The 20,050-nt window shown below is 40.1% G+C and overlaps 1 protein-coding gene across 2 annotated transcripts in view; it reads right to left on the bottom strand.

Annotated features, from left to right (window-relative positions):
- Nucleotides 1–10,677: 10,677 nt before the first annotated feature.
- Nucleotides 10,678–20,050, bottom strand: part of NUFIP1 (nuclear FMR1 interacting protein 1) — a 51,403-nt gene continuing 42,030 nt past the window's right edge. Inside the window, exons 9-10 of one of the 2 annotated variants that reach the window (XM_060288114.1) lie at nucleotides 19,790–20,022; nucleotides 10,678–12,307 (exon numbers count right to left, since the gene is read on the bottom strand). In XM_060288114.1, the coding sequence (XP_060144097.1) occupies nucleotides 12,296–12,307; nucleotides 19,790–20,022 (245 nt within the window). In that variant the 3' untranslated portion in view covers nucleotides 10,678–12,295. Of the gene's footprint in view, nucleotides 12,308–17,555; nucleotides 18,453–19,789; nucleotides 20,023–20,050 lie in introns of those variants that run through there. The other variant, XM_030882214.3, reaches the window with a different exon arrangement.

The raw sequence follows: 20,050 nt of genomic DNA, 5'->3' as shown, positions 1-20,050 counted from the left end.
TCCCGAGCCATTCTCAGGATAATAAAACTTTTATAAAGAGGCCTAGGCTGTAATACTTCCTGAGTGCAGGGTAAGTCAACTACTAATGACTGATCCAAGAAGAGCTGAATATCCCCTTAGCAATGTCCCCTTAAAATTAAAAAGCTATTCAGACTACATCAGGACAGCACTCTCTCCCACCCACTGCCTGTTCCACTGAAGCCCCTGTTCTTTCCACTCTACCTAAAAGGAAACACTCAACACCATTTCCTAGTGACCCTCAAAAAGCAGATACCCATCGGCATTGCTGTGAATCTATCTTCTTCTGATATTTCTCTGGGCAAAATTCTGAGCAAAGGCCAAACAGTGCTCGTTGAAGTAGAAACAGAAATGCAAGGGGGAAGCTATACAGCAGACAAATCAGAACCAGCAGCAGCAATTCTCCTGTGGAATAAATGAAGACCAAGCAAATGAGAAAAACAAAAGCTCTTTGTTCAGAGCTTGCTATAGCAAAGAAGTCAGCCACTGTCACGAGCACTTGGGCAGAGACTCAAAGGCAGGCAGGGAAGTGGGAAAGTTTCATAGGCACCGGACAGCTGCAGGAGGTCTGCCCTGATTGAAGCTGTTGGCCTGGGGAAGCTGGAGTCAGGCTGACTAGAGGCAGAGCATCGTATGTGATTGTGGAGGGGTGAATATTTGGCTTTCTCTGATTGGTTCTTTGTTGGGCGTGGAGACGAAATAGGGCAGCTGTCAGTTATTAATCAAGTCCCGGTCATGTGGGCTGATTGCTTCAGAAGCTATTTAGCCTCCTGGGTTGTTACTAGAGATAGCAGACTGACTCCCTACAAGCCTGGCTGGCTTCCTGGGTAGTTTAAGCGTAGACCACAGGTGGGTTTCTCGGGCAGGCTGCTTCAGGCTGCGGGTCAGAGTTCTGTGTTCATCTGTGGCCTGGCCACCGTCCATTTGCACACTCAGTCTCTCATTCCCAAGAGGGTTAGCTGTGTCCCATAGTTGTGAAGCTTCTCTTCAGGCCGAGGCACATAATCCAGCTTCTCCTCACTCCTTCCTTCCTCTCGCCGGACTGGGCTCCCCACACGTGGCCCAGCAACAGGGGCTCTTCCCTTCGTCCTTTCTGAAACATCCCTCCTACCTTGCCTGTTTGATCAAGGCTGTCCTTTGCACTCCAAACCACTTTGCCATCACCCCCAGGGGAGCCTCTGATGAAGGGCCTCCCCAGAATGCACCAGGTCCCCTTCTCTCTCTGCAGTGTTCACAGGTCATTTATTTATTGACAGGCACACATACTTATTGTACGGTATTAACATAAATAGCAGTGACCTTGTTCGTCTCCCAAGACTGTCCAGGGCCCAGAATAGTGCCACAGCAGAGAGGTGCTTAGTAAATGGTTCTGATGCTTGGTGACCCAAGCTATGCTTTAGGAAAGCAGAGAGCAATTCCAGTCAACTGGTCAGAAGAGTTCCAGGTAACCTGCTTGACCCCAGGTGGTGTCTTTCTCTCCCCGGCCCTCCTTCTTTTTAAATTTAGAAACATAGTAAAGGCATTTCAGAAACATGTGCATCCTCTATTTTTGGAAAAAAAAGTTTCCCCACTGTTTGAGTAGTAAAGTATATTACATATACATATTTACCCCGATACCGATTAAATTCTCACTTATGATAACTATTAAACTAAAAGTCACATGCAATAATTAGAATGAAATAGGCTTTCCACATTCACAATCCAAACAAAATACACTGGTTAAGTATAATAAAAGCTGATGTAAAACAAACAAAAAAAAGCTGATGTAACAGCATCTCATACAACAGTGCTGTTTACCTAGATCCAGATCAATTCCTGCAACACCTTAGAACTTACAGTTATCCACCATGAAAGCCTGGTATGGGGTGACGTTTTGTCCAATTCCTGGTACCAGACTATTAATAAATTTCATTCAATTAAAATAAATGGATTCTTTATGCAGAGTGAAGTAAGTCAGAAAGAGAAAAACAAATACCTTATGCTAACACATATATATGGAATCTAAAAAAAAAACTGGCTCTGATGAACCTAGTGGCAGGACAGGAATAAAGACACAGATGAAGAGAATGGACTTGAGGACATGGGGAGGGGGAAGGGTAAGCTGGGACGAAGTGAGAGAGTGGCATGGACATATATACACTACCAAACGTAAAATAGATAGCTAGTGGGAAGCAGCCACATAGCACAGGGAGATCAGCTCGGTGCTTTGTGACCACCTAGAGGGGTGGGATAGGGAAGGTGGGAGGGAGGGAGACGCAAGAGGGAGGAGATATGGGAACATATGTATATGTATAACTGATTCACTGTTATAAAGCAGAGACTAACACACCATTGTAAAGCAATTATACTCCAATAAAGATGTAAAATAAATAAATGGATTCTGGAAAAATGTCTATCATAAAACTTTCAAATACCTACATGGTCACTGCTATTTTAAAACAGCCACAATTCATGAACTAGTGTTTTCTATTGAGATACTTGTCCAATTTACCTGGGTCCAAATCCTGGCTTCTAAAAGAACAGTCAGGAGAGCTATTATTTGTAAACACCAAATCTTAAAAGTATAAAACTACTCTGTTAATTTTGTAAGTTCTGACCTTTTGTTCCCTGTTCTCTTTATCTTCTCTGAAATCCTCCCTTGGATACAGAAACCCATCACTTCCCTGGAACTCAGTTAAGGACCAGAAAGGATGCAAATAATAAACAGCACTTCTCATTTGCATCATGCTTCACAGTTGTTGGGTTTTTTTTTTAAATATTTATTTATTTAGGTTGCACCCAGTCTTAGTTGTGGCCCATGGGATCTTTAGGTGCGGCATGCAGACTCTTAGTTGCAGCATGCGTGGGGGATCTAGTTCCCCAACCAGGGATCGAACCTGGGCCCCCTGCACTGGGAGCATGGAGTCTTACCCACTGGGCTACCAGGGAAGTCCCACTTCCCATTTTATAAATCAGCTCATATAAAATGAAGTCACGTGGACCACAAGTTATGGGTGAGATAAAACCAAACCTCTGCGGTGTTCTATCTCTTAAAAGATATCAGTCATTATCAGGGTGTGGGTCAGACATGGGAATTTGCACAAGCTCTATGACAAGCCCATAAAATCATATGTAATCTAATAAAGTTGCCAGTGAGCCTGTCTCCCTGGATCACATGAATATGTTTTTTCCTGCCTCCACCTAATGTAGCCCACAAAATAGGCCAGGTAATTGCCCATGCTACCAAGTAATAATACAGGATTTCCAAGTCAGCTGTCCTTGGCTACTCCCTTCCCTGACCTAAAGAAAGATATTAAGTTCAAGATAATGCTGGAGACTCCTCGGACAATTGCCCAGTTGCCCCCAGGAAACGAATTCCCTCCTCCTGCCTCCTAACCTCTAGTCCAACAGGCTTTTAAAAATCCTGCGCTGGGGCTTCCCTGGTGGCGCAGTGGTTGAGAGTCTGCCTACCGATGCAGGGGACACGGGTTCGTGCCCCGGTCCGGGAAGATCCCACATGCCACGGAGCGGCTGGGCCCGTGAGCCATGGCCGCTGAGCCTGTGCCCCGCAATGGGTGAGGCCACAACAGTGAGAGGCCCGCGTACGGCAAAAAATCCTGTACTGGTTATTTGCCTCCTGTGCTCTATGATGCTGGGCCATCAGTCTGTAGCTGTGCTCCCTTCACCAGCTGGCTCCCTGTTTGGTTCTGTCAATAGGGGGCACTCGAGGGAGACTATGAAGCTGTTTCCTTCCAGTTCCCGAGCCTGACCACGACCGCACCATGGTTCCAGGGGCAGCAGTTCCTTCCAACACTTCCAGAACCAGCATGAGCAACACCTCCGCTCCCTGCTCAGAGACACTAGCATGGACACCAGCACCCCCTCACCAGAGGTATGAGTGCCAGCTCCACAGTCTCCCCTTTAAGCTTTTTTTTTTTTTTTTTGGTACGCGGGCCTCTCACTGCTGTGGCCTCTCCCGTTGCGGAGCACAGGCTCTGGACGCGCAGGCTCAGCGGCCATGGCTCACAGGCCCAGCCGCTCCGCGGCACGTGGGATCTTCCCGGACCGGGGCACGAACCCATGTCCCCTGCATCGGCAGGTGGACTCTCAACCAGTGCGCCACCAGGGAAGCCCCCACTTTAAGCTTTTGAGGAACCAGGACCAACAAAGTAGGATGTCCTCCAGCCCAGAGGTCTGACTCCGGGCCCTGCTCCAAGGTTCTAAGTTTCAGAAAATCCCAGCCTCTTACTTGTGTTACCCCAAGCCTCGGGGTGATCACTATTTCCTATAATTCTTACCTCTGTGACACCTGTGTCCCGTCTTTACCTTTTTTCTTCCCTAATACCTGTTTTTCTTCCCTAATATAAACAATTCTTTATATTAAGTTCCCTATTAAAACACCTGCTGTGGTTTCTGTCTCCTGATTGGACTCTGATACAAGTCCAATAAAGGAACTCATTCAGCCTGATTTCATATCAACACTTCTTTAAGAGCACAGGTGCTGGACTTCCCTGGTGGCTCAGTGGTTAAGAATCCACCTGCCAAGGCAGGGAACACGGGTTTGAGCCCTGGCCTGGGAAGATCCCACATGCCGGGGAGCAACTAAGCCCGTGAGCCACAACCACTGAGCCAACGAACCACAACTAGTGAGGCCCAGATGCCTAGATCCCATGCCCCGCAACGAGAGGCCACCGCAATGAGAAGCCCGCGCATCATAATGAAGAGTAGCCCCCGCTCGCCATTGCTAGAGAAAGCCCGCGCGCAGCAACGAAGTCCCAACGCAGCCAAAAATAAAGAAATAAATTTATAAAAAAAGAAAAAAAAAAAAGAACACAGGTGCTGGTTGCTCTTTTCCAAGAGGTCTTTATTTATCTCTATTAATTCATGCTCCAAGGGCAGGGACTGGTCCTCAGTTTGAAAGATTCAGAATTGACTATGTCAGCAAATAAAATCAAATCAGTCTCTGAATCTTTTATAATGTGCAGTGAGCATGTCGGCCCTATGCTCTAGAGAGACAACATCTATTTTCAAGGCTGATTGCTATAGAAAGATTCTTGAAAAGACAGTCCAGAAAAAAGGAAACCCAAGAGACCCTAGGAGAACTGTCTCCCAACATTTATCTGAAGCTTGCATATAAACATAGAGCAAGGACAGTTAGTTGGATAATTGAATTGCTTACATTTCCACACCAGAGATCTATCTACAGGACCTAGAATAGTTGAGTCTTTGGGCCAGGGTCCCCCTTTCTTATTTAGTGCCATTATGTCTCTCTGAATCTAGATTTCTCTAAATTACAGGATATTGATCCCTTTTCTCACTGACATAGAAGTAAGTTGGATATATAAATATTGTTAGTCAAGTCTTGTTCTGGCCAGTAAACCATCCTGTCCCTGTAAAGTGAATGCACTGTCTGGATGTTACCCATTATGAGATTTAACTATATAGAGAGGACAGTCATATTTGCAAGTAAAGTAGTCCCCGCTTATCCACGGGGGATGTGTTCCAAGATCCCCAGTGGACACCTGAAACCGTGGATAGTACAAAACCCCGTAAATACTATGTTTTTTCCTATATATGCATACCTATGATAAAGTTTAATTTATGAATTAGGCACAGTAAGAGGATTAACAACAATAACGAATAATAAAATATAACAATAATAACAATAACTGTAATAAAACTTATGTGAATTTGGTCTTTCTCTTAAAGTATCTTATTGTACTGTACTTACCCTTCTTCTTGTGATGATGTGAGATTCTTGTCCTGGGCAGGACAAAGTGAGGCAGCATGACACAGCGCTACTCAGAGCAGTGCACAATTTAAAATTTATGAATTATTTATTTCTGGAACTTTTCATTTAATATTTTTGGACTGTGGTTGACCACAGGTAACTGAAACTGCAGAAAGTGAAACAGTGGAAAAGAGGGGACTACTGTAGCTGGAAATTACCTTACTCTCCCTTGGTACCACCCATCCTCAACCTCAAAGACCACCTTAGAGATCTAGTTTGAGCATAAAATTGCTTTCTGCTGTTTTTCCTTAATATAGTGCTAAGGAAATCTATCTTCTATCTATAAATATCTTTACAGTACACATTGGTTCTTAGAATCTTAGGAGAAAGTAATGCCCTAGGTATTAGTAGACTAAGATTCTTGACCTCCTAGATCAATGTCAAATGTGAGATCATAGCTGATGCCTGACTTATATAGGAAGCAAACAATAAATAGTAGTCGTACTGTCAGGGCTCTGGCAAATAACTAAAACTGAGTACATTTGTGCAAAATAAAGAACTTATTATAAGAATAACAGGGTGTCTTCTAGAAATCCACAGCAGGAAAGCAGCCAGTTTTGGAATGCCTCCCTGCCTTTGCCTTTCTGTATAACGTGACCCCATTCATTGCCATTCATTCAACTCCTTATGTGTCAGGCACGGTATTTGCAGCTCAAACACAATAGGAAACACAAACTGATAATTTTTTTTTTATAGTTTAAGTCCCAGAGCTTACAGTCTAGCGAAGAGAGACAAATGATCACACAAGTAAATATAAAACCGCAACTTTGGCAATGCTGAGGAAGGCAGGTACATGGTGTGAGTGTATAAAAAAAGGAGGACCTCACCTACTTGGGGAGGTCAGGGAAGGCTTTCCTGAGGAAGTGAGGACTGAGCAGAGGTCCAAGCTGAAACAAGCAATAACAAGATGTTAGAAGAAAGGGAAGAGCTTTCCATGCAGGGAGAGGAGTAAAGGCCTCCTGGAAGGAGGAAGTATGGCTGGAGCTCTATGGCTGGAGAGCAGAGAGATCAGGTGACCTGCCCAAGGTCACAATAAAACCAGGGTCAAAGAATGGGGACTTTAGCCCAGCTTTACACAATGCCTGGGCTATTTCCATTCCACTACCAAGCCACCCTAGCCAGCAAACATCATCTTCTTCCCACTCAAAACTTTCCTTAGGGACAGAGGCTCATCAGTTAATGCTCACTACAAAGGGTAAAAATGACCAAGTAGAACATGAAAAAGAAATGCAAAACTTGAGCCACAGAAACTGAGAACCTTGCCATAGAATACAGTTTGTTGTTTCCTTGTTGAGCTTGACCAGTCGGGGACTGGGGAGCCTTGGGGACTGTCTATGTCAGTAGTACTCAAAGTGTGGTCCCTGAGCCAGTAGCAGCAATAGCAGCAGCTCCTGGGAACTTAATAGAATTGCAAATCCTCAGGACCCACCAAAGACCTTTGAGTCAGAAACTTGGGAGGTAGACCCAGCAATCTGTATTTGAACAAGCAAGACATCCTGCAGGGGCTTCTAATGCACACACAATGGTCTACATCAGAGGTTTCCAAACCTGTCAGACCATACTAATCACCTGAGGAACTTGTTAAAACATTCCTGGGCTATACCGCTATATCTACAAAAATCAGAATCTCAGGGTGGGAACCTGTATTCAGATGATCAGCCTGGTGTGGGAGCCGCTGGTCTACATCAAAGTAATACAGTACATGACACGGTGAGCAATTAATTTTCAAATGCCATTTTTCCTTGCTAGGTAATTAAAGACAATAAGCACCACAAGCTCTACAAGCCAGACTCAGTACATAATATTTTTCTTTAATAAATTTATTTTATTTATTTTTGGCTACTCTGGGTCTTCGTTGCTGCGCGCAGGCTTTCTCTAGTTGTGGCGAGCAGGGGCTACTCTTCTTTGCAGTGCAGGGGCTTCTCATTGCGGTGGCTTCTCTTGTTGAGGAGCACGGACTCTAGGCGCACGGGCTTCAGTAGTAACAGCCGTGGGCTCAGTAGTTGTGGCTCGCAGGCTCTTGAGCGCAGGCTCAGTAGTTGTGGCGCGCGGGCTTAGCTGCTCCGCAGCATGTGGGATCTTCCTGGACCAGGGCTTGAACCCGTGTCCCCTCCACTGGCAGGCGGATTCTTAACCACTGTGCCACGAGGGAAGTCCCTCAGTATATAATCTGACTGATAATCTTCTATCTTCTCAGCTCTTTGATTTTAAAACAGTACCTTTCAGAGATTTCTTATTTTGACGAATGTCTCCTTGTCACAGTCTCATATATCATATCCAACAAAAACCATATGAGATCTAATAAGTGCTTACCAAATTCAAACCTTGTTATTTTAGTTGTGGCCAAAAAACCTGTTCTTGAACATGTCCCCAAGTTCCAAAATATTCAAAAGAAAAGTGCCCAGCCTTGTAACACAAATATGCATCTAATTCAGAGCTTTTTTTTTTCCTGCTTCTGCAAGGAAATAGATTTCTATCATAGTGATTTGGCATTGTTTTAAATAAACATAAAAATAAATATGGAAAGAATTGAGACAATATTGTCTAAAAACAAAAACCAGAAAGAATTGAGACAATATTGTCTAAAAACAAAAACCAGAAAGTATTTCCAGAGCTGAAACCATAAATGTCATCCTAGATTTATTTTCAAGCAACAGAATTTTCAAGAATCTTAAAATTCTTCCATATCCTGGGATTTATGCAGTTCATCTGCAAATAATATTGACTGGTGTACTGTAGGTAATTTTATATGTCTCAGAAACTCTCAAGCAAGACAATGATATATGACTTACTTCCCTCAAGATATAAGAAGGTCACAGTCCCATGAGAAGGGACAAAAAAATGAGTGGTTACTGTAACATAAAAAAAGGCCCCAAGTACTGGTTATCTTCAGATAGTTCAGTGGTTAGGGTCAGCAATCTCTGATTGTGTAAAAACAGAATTTGTGAACTGGCTGCTGCTACCATTCCAATAAAACAAAGAAGTGGGACTTCCCTGGCAGTCCAGTGGTTAAGACTCTGCACTTCCACTGCAGGGGACGTGGGTTTGATCTCTGGTCAGGGAACTAAGATCCCACAGGCCATGCAGCCAAAAAACAAAAAGGAAGAAATTTCAGTAGTTTTAAGAAAATGGAGAAAAGAGCATAGGAAGGAAAAAAGGTAGCCTTGATTAAATAACTCTGCCTTTGAAGATATTAAAAAGAAATCTCTAACTGTAAAATTAATAATAATAGATTGTTTCCTATTATACAGTATCATCTTCAAAGAAAAGAAAAACAGAAACCCTTCTGTAGAGCACAAAACGTAGAAGGCAGTATCAAGAAGGTAAACCATTTTAACTGTAAGACTAAAGGGATGAGAGCAAAAAAAAAAAAGTCTTAAGTTCCTCCTCTGTAGTTCTACAGAATAGGGAATTTTTTTTTAAGTAACAAATTCCTATCTCATACTAGACAGAAAATAAAGACCAAAATATAATATCACAAACATATATTACAAGAAAAAAATATATTTTTGTATGACACGAAGCCCCAAAGCCATCAAAGAAAAAGCAATAGATCAAACTTCCCTAAATTAAAATACTAGCAAGAGATTGAAATATTAACAAAAGATTGAGATCCATAACGAAGTGTCTGTACAAATCAAAACGAAAATGTACAAGCAACCAACAGGAAAATAAAGTACTAGAACAGGTAATTCACAGAATACAATGGCCAAAAAAAGGCTTAGCTTCACTAACGTCAGGGGAAAAAAAGCCATTCTCTCACCTGACAGACTAACAAAATTACTGTATCTGCTGTTTGTTGGATGTTCTTGTCCCTCAAAAAGGTCATCGAAGTATAACCTATGTTATATTTGAAAGGCCCAACACTGGGGACCACTCCACTACCGCAGTGAGAGGACCGCCTCTAGGGGTAGGAGGGTTCCAAGGAAAGGCACACGTACCTCCCCAACCAGTGCCATGAGGGGTATGGAGACAGAAGCCTGCACACCACCCAGTCCTTCTTACAGTCTCACATCCTTCTCACGCACCTGAATGGTAAGCCCCAACTGAACTAGGACGAAATGTTTACTTTTTTTTTTAAACTTTGAAGTCTTTAAGTCTTACATACTGGCACATTTCACGTATCAGCAAAACTAGTAAAAAGGTTTGTAACACACTGGTAAATTCCCATGTATGTGTCAAAGAATAAAATTTCAAAAAGTTGGAAACATAACACAGTAAAGCACAGGTAAAAACAAAGGTTTAACTTACTACCAAAGGACCCTGAAGGGTGACAAAAGAGGATACCAGAAAAGAATGTGGGAATAAGGTCACAAAGTTAGATGCTAAAGTGGTTAATGTCCTACAAGGCTAAACAACTGTAACATCCTTTCTGCTAGAGAAAAATAGCATGTCACTCCATCAAATAGAGATCACTTGCAGCTTATCAATAATGTACAAGTTAACATCTGGCTTTACGGAATCTGGGCCATAATCAATCACAAACAAAAAGTGGCAGTTAGGACTTCCCCGGTGGCACAGTGGTTAGGAATCCACCTGCCAATGCAGGGGACACGGGTTCGAGCCCTGGTCCAGGAAGATCCCACATGCCGTGGAGCAACTAAGCCCATGCAGCACAACTACTGAGCCCATGTGCTGCAACTACTGAAGCCCGCGCACCTAGAGCCCGTGCTCCGCAACAAGAGAAGCCACCAAAACGAAGAGTAGCCCCCGCTCACCACAACTAGAGAAAGCCCACGTGCAGCAACAAAAACCCAACGCAGCCCAAAAAAAGTGGCAGTTAAACGTCAGCATCTAGCATTGTTTGTTAGACAATACTCTAGTACAGTGGTTTCCCAAACATGTCTCAGGACTCTGTCACACTCTTAAAAATTATCCAAGAGCTTTTATTTATGTGAGTTGTATCTACTGATATTCATAGCATTAGAAATTAAAACAAAATTTAAACATATTAATTCACTTAAAAACAATAAACCATTTACATATTAACATAAATAACATTTTTCCAATACAAAATATATTAGTGAGCTGAGTGGCATCATTTTAAAGCTTTGCAAATCTCTGGGATTTAAAATAACAACTTATTGATGACAGTAATTACAGCGGTTACAGAGACTATATAGCAGGGATAACCAAAGATAGCTAGTAAAAATACAGTAAAAGTCCTGAGAACCACCTGAGTTAATCTGTAAAAACTCATATACATATCCTCAACCCACCACCTTAGAAAATTCTAGGAAACACAAGAATAGCCAAGCACATAGTGATGACAGCATCACACACTGTGTAGCCTTTAGGAAATCTCCACTGTACTTTCATAAAAGAAATGAGAGTGAAAAAGGCAAATAATGTCTTAGGATTAGGAAAATAGTTTCAATTTCACAGCCTCCACGAAAGTGTCTTAGACACCCCCAGAGGTCCCTGGACCACACTTTGAGAACCACTGCTCTAGTATGACACTGAAAGGGCATAAAGTAATCCACTTCTCTTATTTCAAGTTTCAATCCTTTTAAAAACATTTTTAATAAGAATGTAATTTGATAAAGCCTTTTAAAGGTCATTTGATTTTTGATCCGAACGTTCTTTTCCACAGAAGTATCCAGAGGTGCATACACACACCCATCCACACAGAGTGTGTATCACTGTAAATTCAGTAGTGTTCACGGTAGTATCATTAACCTCAGAGAAAAACTGGAAACAAATTTCCCCATTGGGGAATGATTTAAAAAGTGAAAGCATATGTGTACATACATGCATATATATGCATATATTTATATACACATGCACAAATGTCTGTGACATACCGTCAAGTGAAAAAATCTGCAAAGCATTATCTATGATTTTTCCATTTAAACACAAAGTTTATACAAGCATATTCAGATACTTATATGTGTTTTAAATGTCTGGAAATACACACCAAACAGTTAACAGTGGTTCTCTGGGGAATATGAGAAGGGAACAGGGCAAAACAAACCTCACTTTTTTATCTTATATACTACTGGATTATTTGAATTTTTACAACGAGCATATTACTTTTGACATTGAAAAACAACAACAACTAAAAACAAGATAACTAAGAGATTCAGCGACTAAATGCAACGTGGTATCCTGGACTGAACCATCAAAAAGGACATTCTTGGAAAACGAGTAGAATCCAAATAAAGCCTATAGTTCAGCTTCACAAATTAAATAAAAACATAAAAATAATCAGAACAACATATAGACACTAAACTGCAAATACGTGACCCAGGAAACGATGGCATTCGCTGCTAATAACCAGAGATGACGCTGCCAGAAACTGGAATGTGGAAACCTTCACACAATGGGCGGAAGGTCCTGAAGCGAAGACATCATAGTTTCTCCAGGGTGTGTACAAAGACTTGTTTAAGTCGGCTGGGTACGGAAGATCGATAGAAGACACTTGCTCTCTTTATAAGACCCAGAAAGTGTTCCAAGCATGAGCCACAACTGGTGTTTCACAGGATGCACTGCACTGCAGGGCACAGTCTATGGCAACAGCTGTAAGAACAGAATTTCAATTTGGGGTCTTTTCTCTGTACATTCTGAGTATCTGTCTTCTTTATTACTCCGTTTATTCACACTTACTGATGTTCTCCTCTTCCAGTTTTTTTTTTTTAACATCTTTACTGGAGTATAATTGCTTTACAATGGTGTGTTAGTTTCTGCTTTATAACAAAGTGAATCAGTTACACATATATATATGTTCCCATATCTCCTCCCTCTTGCGTCTCCCTCCCTCCCACCCTCCATATCCCTCCCCTCTAAGTGGTCACAAACCACCTAGCTGATCTTCCAGTTTTGAGGAAGAAATAATAATCTGTTCCCTAAGCCACTCCCAAGCTGCCTCCAGGTATGCTAACAGGAGACTGCTCTGGAGCAAGCCTGCCCTCCAAACTCCGCTTCCACCACAAATGAAGTGGCTTATTCCCAGCCTTGTAAAAGAGGCAAACAGTCGCTGGACAAAGGAAGTGAATAAGGCAACTTTCAAATGCTAATTCAGGGTGTGGGCTGTGGACGTTAGAAAACCATCAGAAGAAGAACCACCCTGGGCTGTTCCATCAGCGGGGCTCTCTCCTCCCTCCCCTCTCCCTCAGGACTCACTGACCACCTAGCACCCAGCAGCACTGGAGAGCTCTACTGCACAGAGCACCACCATTTTCACATTTAAATTAAAATATTGATATGTTGTCCACTTGAGAATTTAAATGCCTGTTTTTTAATGGAAAAGAGGAAGGTGTTAGTGATAGTAAATACAAAAATAGGTTGAGCTTTTAAATATGTCCAAAATATAGTTTTCCAACATGGCACTTTTGATATACAGAACAAGGCACAACATGAAATATACAGAATGATCTTAACTATGTTATCATAAAAAGTTATAAAAACTTAATTTTTCTGATTGGACAGTTGATGAGCTCAAAGAATTAATTTGTAATGATAGGTATCTTTTTTTAAGTTCCTATCTTCTAGAGATGTATGCTAAAATATATAGGGATAAAATAATAAGATGCCTTAGCATTTGCTTCAAAATAATCTCATGTGGAGTGGGGTAGGGTAGGGTGGGTTGGAATGGGTGAGGTGTAAATGAAAACATGATTGGCAACAAACTGATAAAGTGCTGAAGCTGCACGAGGGTTGGGAAGAAGGGTATCATTACATTATTCTCTTTTTACGCTTCATATGCTTTTACATGTGCTGAAATTCTCCAAAATAAAATGCTTTTTAAAAAAGCCACAAAAAGGAGAAAAAGAAATTAAACAACGATGTTTACCCAAAAAACTGAGGACTATAATGAATAAAGAGATTCAATTAAAAGTCTGGATTAAAACAATCGGGGCTTCCCTGGTGGCGCAGTGGTTAAGAATCCGCCTGCCAATGCAGGGGATGTGGGTTCGAGCCCTGGTCTGGGAAGATCCCACATGCCATGGAGCAACTAAGCCCGTGCACCACAACTACTGAGCCTGCATGCTACAACTACTGAAGCCCGTGCACCTAGAGCCCGTGCTCTGCAACAAGAGAAGCCACCACCATGAGAAGTCCGCGCACCACAGCGACGGGTAACTCCCCCTCGTTGCAACTAGAGAACGCCCGCACACAGCAACAAGACCCAACACAGCCAAAAATAAATAAATTAATTAAAAAAAAAAAAAAAAACAATTGACTACTCTCTCCATATGCTCCAAATTCCTTGAAATGATATTTATAAAAATAACTGAAGATTTACAACAGGGAAGAAATACAAGATAAAGGAGGATATCAGGAAACCAGTGGTTTTGAGAAACTCCTATAAAATGGTTTTCAAAATGTGGTCCCCCCAGACAAACCTCATCAGCATCACCTCAAGCTTGTTAGAAATGCAAATTCTCAGGACACATCCCAACTCCCCTTACTCATAACCTTTGGGGGCAGAGCCCTGCAATCTGGTTTTAACAAGCCCTCCAAGTGATTCTGATGAACCAAAGTTTGAGAATCACTGTAAAATTGATCAGGCTGACAAGAAACAAGAGAGGAAGGCCTCAGCCCAAACCAGCCCCAGAGACAGCAATAGGAAAGGTAAAAGCAATTACAGGGATACTCTAAGCTGAGTCCACAAGTGACAGAAAGCTGGAGGCCTCTAGCTGCAATAGTCAAGTGCTAACCTTGCCCACCTCCAAAACCAAGTGGTTGGTGGGAGTGGGAGATAGTTCTGCCTGGGATTAAACCTCAGATTAAAACCCTTTGTATTTTGGCAAAGAGATGGGAGTAAGGCTCAGACAACAGCCTAGATCTTTTGCCCACTCCCCATCCGTGTATTCTAAAAATTCTGCGTGAACAAGCTCCCTTTTCTCAGTCAAGGTAAACATCTATGGGAGCAAAGAAGGCTTCTACAAATGTGGGAAAAATCCATACCCACTACCAACCCATTAATCAAGTGAATCTCTTTCATATGTAAGAGTGATCCTTTAAGGACAACAAATAGTGATAAAGATAATTAGTAAATTGAACAAACAGAACAACTGACAATCAATGGGGAAAACAAATAATTCAAGGAATAGAAAATAACATGAAAATTCTAATTGATATCTTTAGAAATGTAAGGGTACTACACCTTTGAAAAAAGCTGTTAGAACACGAAAGCAATCTTGACTATTTAAAAACAAATTACTAAACTTAAAAACTAAACAGAAAAGCTAAATGATGTAATGGACATGCTTGAAGAGGGAATTAGTGATCTGGAGGATAACATTTGAAGAAATCTTTCAGAATAGAGCAAAAAGACCAAGACAAATTATATAAATCCAGTGACAGGATCAAGTCAGGAGGTCCCATATTCACTTGATAAGAAGTCTAGAAAAAAAAAAGACAAAATGGAAAGAAAATAAAGAAATCATTTTAGAAATTGCCCTTAGTCTAAGAATGGTACAATTCTTCAGAGTGAAAGGACCATTAGGTAAGCAGAATGAATGACATATATTATATCCCACATACCTGGGTGCATTACTGGTGAAATTTTAGGACTCCAAGCATAAAAAGAAAACCCTGAAAGTTTTTCATGAGGGGGAAAAATAAGTTTTTACCAATAAATAAAGAGAGAGAATCAGAATGGTGTCTGACTTTTAAGAAGCAATACTGGATGCTAGCAATCATGTTATAGCTTCAAAATTCTGAAGGGAAATGATTTTGAAACTAACACCCTAAACTTTGTTTTTAATTGAAATGAGGATTCAACATTTAATTACTTGATGATATGCTGCAGTAAACCAAAAAACTAACCCTGGGAGGAAAGAAAAAGCAGTGAGAAGGAAACAGTGAATCTTATAGCTGTCTAAATAATGATGCATAATATCAAGACACAAACCACACACAGACCAAGGTAACAGAGATTAACCTAAAAGAAATCTCACATGATTACACGAGGAGAAGAGGTCCAGGTGGGGAAGTGACAGAATGCTAAAGTAACTGACTTAACTGGGAGATGGGTGGAAAATATGACTACTGATTAACTGTAAATATAGAGAAAAAAGGTAACCCTTAAAGGAACAACAATAGGTTGAATTATTTCCAAAGCACTAAGAGGAAAAACAAGGAGAAAAAAACCAACAATCAATCAAGCCAATAAAATGGTAAAATAAAAACAAGCACGATATTCAGAAAATACAAAATACGATGGTAGGAATAGTCCAAACATTTCAACAATTTCAATTAACATGAACGGATTAAACTTCCCAGAGACTCTTAGATTGAACTTCCCTAAAGCTGTTTTGACTACATTAATTGGGGAAAATAGGAGCCAATGCAGAAAGTATTAAGGACAAAAGAGAATATCTCAGTTATAAAAGGCACAGCTCACCAACAGTCACATAATGCTTTCACATCTCAGAAATCAATTCATTAAATGGACAGTAAGAATGTAGAAGGTCTGACAATTAACCAGTTAAATCCAAAAAAGAACAGGCAAGTCACCCCTCCCCCCCCCATAACTCATAGAATATTTACAGATATTGACTATGCATTCCATAAAGTAGAAACCATACAGGTTACACTCTATCTGCTTGGAAATTTTAAACACATTAAGTAATTCCTGGTTTAAATATAAAGGCAACTGAATCTGAAATTACCCACTAGAAATAAACAACAGTCACCACAGCTTAAGACTGTCAGACACAGCCAACGCAGTACTCAGAGGAGCATTTTCAGTTTTAAGTACATCTATTAGAAAACAAGAAAGATTGAAAATAAAACATTGCACAATATACCTTAAAGCAGTGATTGTCAGCATCCCTGGAGACAGAGTGGTTCTCTAAAAGTAGCCTAGGAGTCTGTGAATTCCTTTATATATTTAAAAGCCTATGGAATTTGCATGCTAACCTGTGATAAAACTGCAGACCAGTCAAAATTTGAATATTAAGTCAGTTTGTAACATTGGTTACTTCATCCATCCTGATGAGATGAATTGGGTTAAGAGTCACATCTTTGAATAATGCAAGGCCTCATTCATTTTTCTATCTTTAATCCATTGAAGTAGTATAAGAACTGAATTAATTAATGAACTGGACAGATAATTTTCCAAAATATGGGGCTCACTGGAGGAATAGAGTAAAGCAGAATAAAAAGGTCTGTATGGTGGTTACCAGGTTGGGAAACACTGACTTCAGTATGAATCTTAATCTCAGGTCTGTGATGTCACGGTGTTTCGTGCCTGGTGTTCCAGGATTTGGGATGGCATCTTACAGATGCAGAGGAACAAGAGGGCAGAGACCTGCTTACCAGCTTTCTTGCCTTATTTCTTGAATGCAAGATTCATGGATTTCAATAATAAAAATGTCAGATAAAATTAATTTGCCAACTACAACAAGAGACTAATTTATAAAAATCCAGTTCCTTTGGCTGTACATCAAAAGAGTAGAGCTCTAGCACTAGCTAGCACAAATGACTAGAACATAAGACCAGAACCTCTGGTATTATAGGAGATAAAAAGATCTTAGCAGCTATTTATTTAAAACATTTTTAGGGCTTCCCTGGTGGCACAGTGATTGAGAGTCCGCCTGCCGATGCAGGGGAAACGGGTTCGTGCCCCGGTCCAGGAGGATCCCACATGCCATGGAGCGGCTGGGACCGTGAGCCATGGCCACGCCTGCACGTCCGGAGCCTGGGCTCCGCAACGGGAGAGGCCACAACAGTGAGAGAGGCCCGCGTACCGCAAAAAATAAAATAAAATAAAATAAAACATTTTTAGAAGGTTCAATTACTATCTTAACAGGACAAATTTTAATTATTTAAAACTCAGGTACCATGATTTCACAAACTACTGTTTATGCTATAAGAAACTAATTGAACCTCATCAAGTACTATACTTTACATACTTTTTCAAAGGAAAAATTTTTTAAAAGGTCCAATTCTGAACCATACCAAAAAGCAGCACTTCAACTGAATTGAAACACACATAGAGGCCAGATCTGTAATGTTTCAAATGATCAATATTTGTGCTACTTAAATGCCAATAGGTGAATTTCAACATGTCCTTTGAAATAAACAGTGAAAATTAAAATTGCAAGACCTTCTCATTGTATTAATTTGCTCTTTTTGTTTATTTCTAAAACATCCCCCTTTGCTGAAGTTAAAGAATGACTCTTCCTCTCCCATATTAAAAACAAAATGACTGTATTTCTCTCCCCAATCTATAGCTCTGCTCAGCTGAATTAAAATTTAAAAAAATTTTTTTCTTTACCCCTAAACCAGTACCTTCAATTCTTAACTGGCCCAAGGGCAGACTTCCTTACATGACAGCAATAAACACAAATAAAAAGTAGAATTCTGCCAGCAAATATTATGTATGATCCCAACAATACAGACACAGTCTTAAAAATCAGTTATGTATTTATTTGTATAGAATCAAAGGAAAGACTTGAAAATCCTACATAATAGCCCATGAGGCTTACAATTTAATTACTAATCCAGTTTAAAAAAAAGAAAAGGTTTTCCTCCACAAACTTGAAGATGTTGCTATTTTACATGCTTCAGATATGTGTACTAAAACACCAGACACCTATTCATCTTTAGTTTTTGCAGAAGCAGTATTAAGTCCAAAAAAGTCTTTTTTAATGATGTACCGAACACACTGCAAAATCACATTTCTTTCATGTCGAATGTCTGGAGCTAAAAGCTAAAAAATGATAAATAAAAAGATTAGCTGGTAAATAAAATATATCCAAGAAACACCATCTAAAATAGCATGTGTGCCTTCTCTATATAAAGAACACAGAACAATAAAGATGTGTATTATATTTACTAATTATTTTCCTAAAACGCAATGCAAGAATATTTCCTTTTAACCAAAACTATCTAGCTTAAGCACAAATGTTCACATTTGAGATCCTCTCTAGGACTATCAAGCAAAGGACAGGAAAAATAGGTTTAAAAGTCTACAATTCTTTAAATCTAAAAATCATGTCAAACAGGATCCTCCTAAACCCAAATCTATAAACAGTACAGAAAGTGGTAAGGAGATATGGTAAATATAGTAATAATGAAACTAGCAGTAAAAAATCCTAACACTGCTGGTCTTTCAGAACTTCCCATTTTTGTGTTTACTGTAATTAAAAGAAAGCTGAAAATCCCTGGTATCTAGAATACATAACCAAGGAATTATATGTGATTCGCCAAAAAGATTTAATGTAACTACTCATTTTACTTCTGATGTCATTAATGTAGTTCAGAAACACCCACACAGGACCTTTCAGTAGAAAGATGATTTAATATACCACTTATAAGGTAAACATTAAAAAAATGCAATTTACTTTATATAGCACCAAAATTTACAAAACAGAGTACATTTCAGATCAATTTTTATTAAGAAGCAACTGTGTCTACATGTATTACAACATGTCATAGAGTGTAGTCACAGAACACTTCAGCTACAGCAGAAGCATATATCTGACCAGGCAAAATCAGACTTTGCACAGAATGCCAATAGATAGTTTTACAATTCCACTGAAAATTTCAGAGTATTTCTATCACTCTTAGAAATGAAAGTCTTGGATCTTTGAACAGCTTCGTGTCCATCACTTAGAATCAAAAGAGGCATTGCTTCTTACAATTTGAAGAAAGATCATAAATTTTTGAGCACATCATGCTGAGAATAAAGCCAATAATGCACAGAATAAACATAAAACCCTTTCTCTCCCTTCAGCCTGCACTGTATTTAGCTGTGCTCTCAATAGGAAAACTTTATAAAGGTCAGTACACTTCAATACCTATTTCTTTACCAACCACTTAAACCTAGATGCCTTTATTTTAAGCAGTTTTGAAAATTGTAATTATTCTACATTTACCAAATATCAGCTATATTTCAAATGCAGCTTCAGAATTAAGATACATAGATAACTCTCCAAGGAGCATATGTCTCTGGTAACCTTAAAATACACACACACAAGCCCAGGAGCTCTATCTTCAAGACACAAGAAGAACACAAAGATCAGAACATAAAGAAAAATCACTTACCATTTCCAGGAGATATGGATGGTGTGTTCTTGGTTCAAATAATGTTTGATAATTGCGATAATTTTTTTTCCTCTTAGGATTTGTGTTTTTAAAACTTTTCTTTTGGCTCTCATACTTGGCTTCTGAGAAATTTCTAACAGTTGCTTTAACATCTTGACTTGGTTTCTTAGGAGTACTGCTATGAAGAACCTGGTCTTCTGCCAGAATGCCTGCTTCAGTCTTGATGGGAACTTCTAATGTGATGAAATATAAACACAAAAA

The sequence above is a fragment of the Globicephala melas genome, chromosome 18 (genome assembly GCF_963455315.2).
Source record: "Globicephala melas chromosome 18, mGloMel1.2, whole genome shotgun sequence".
Classification (NCBI taxonomy): domain Eukaryota; kingdom Metazoa; phylum Chordata; class Mammalia; order Artiodactyla; family Delphinidae; genus Globicephala; species Globicephala melas.
The sequence above is the reverse complement of the archived record's forward strand: the minus strand, read 5'-3'. Positions and strand labels throughout refer to the sequence as shown.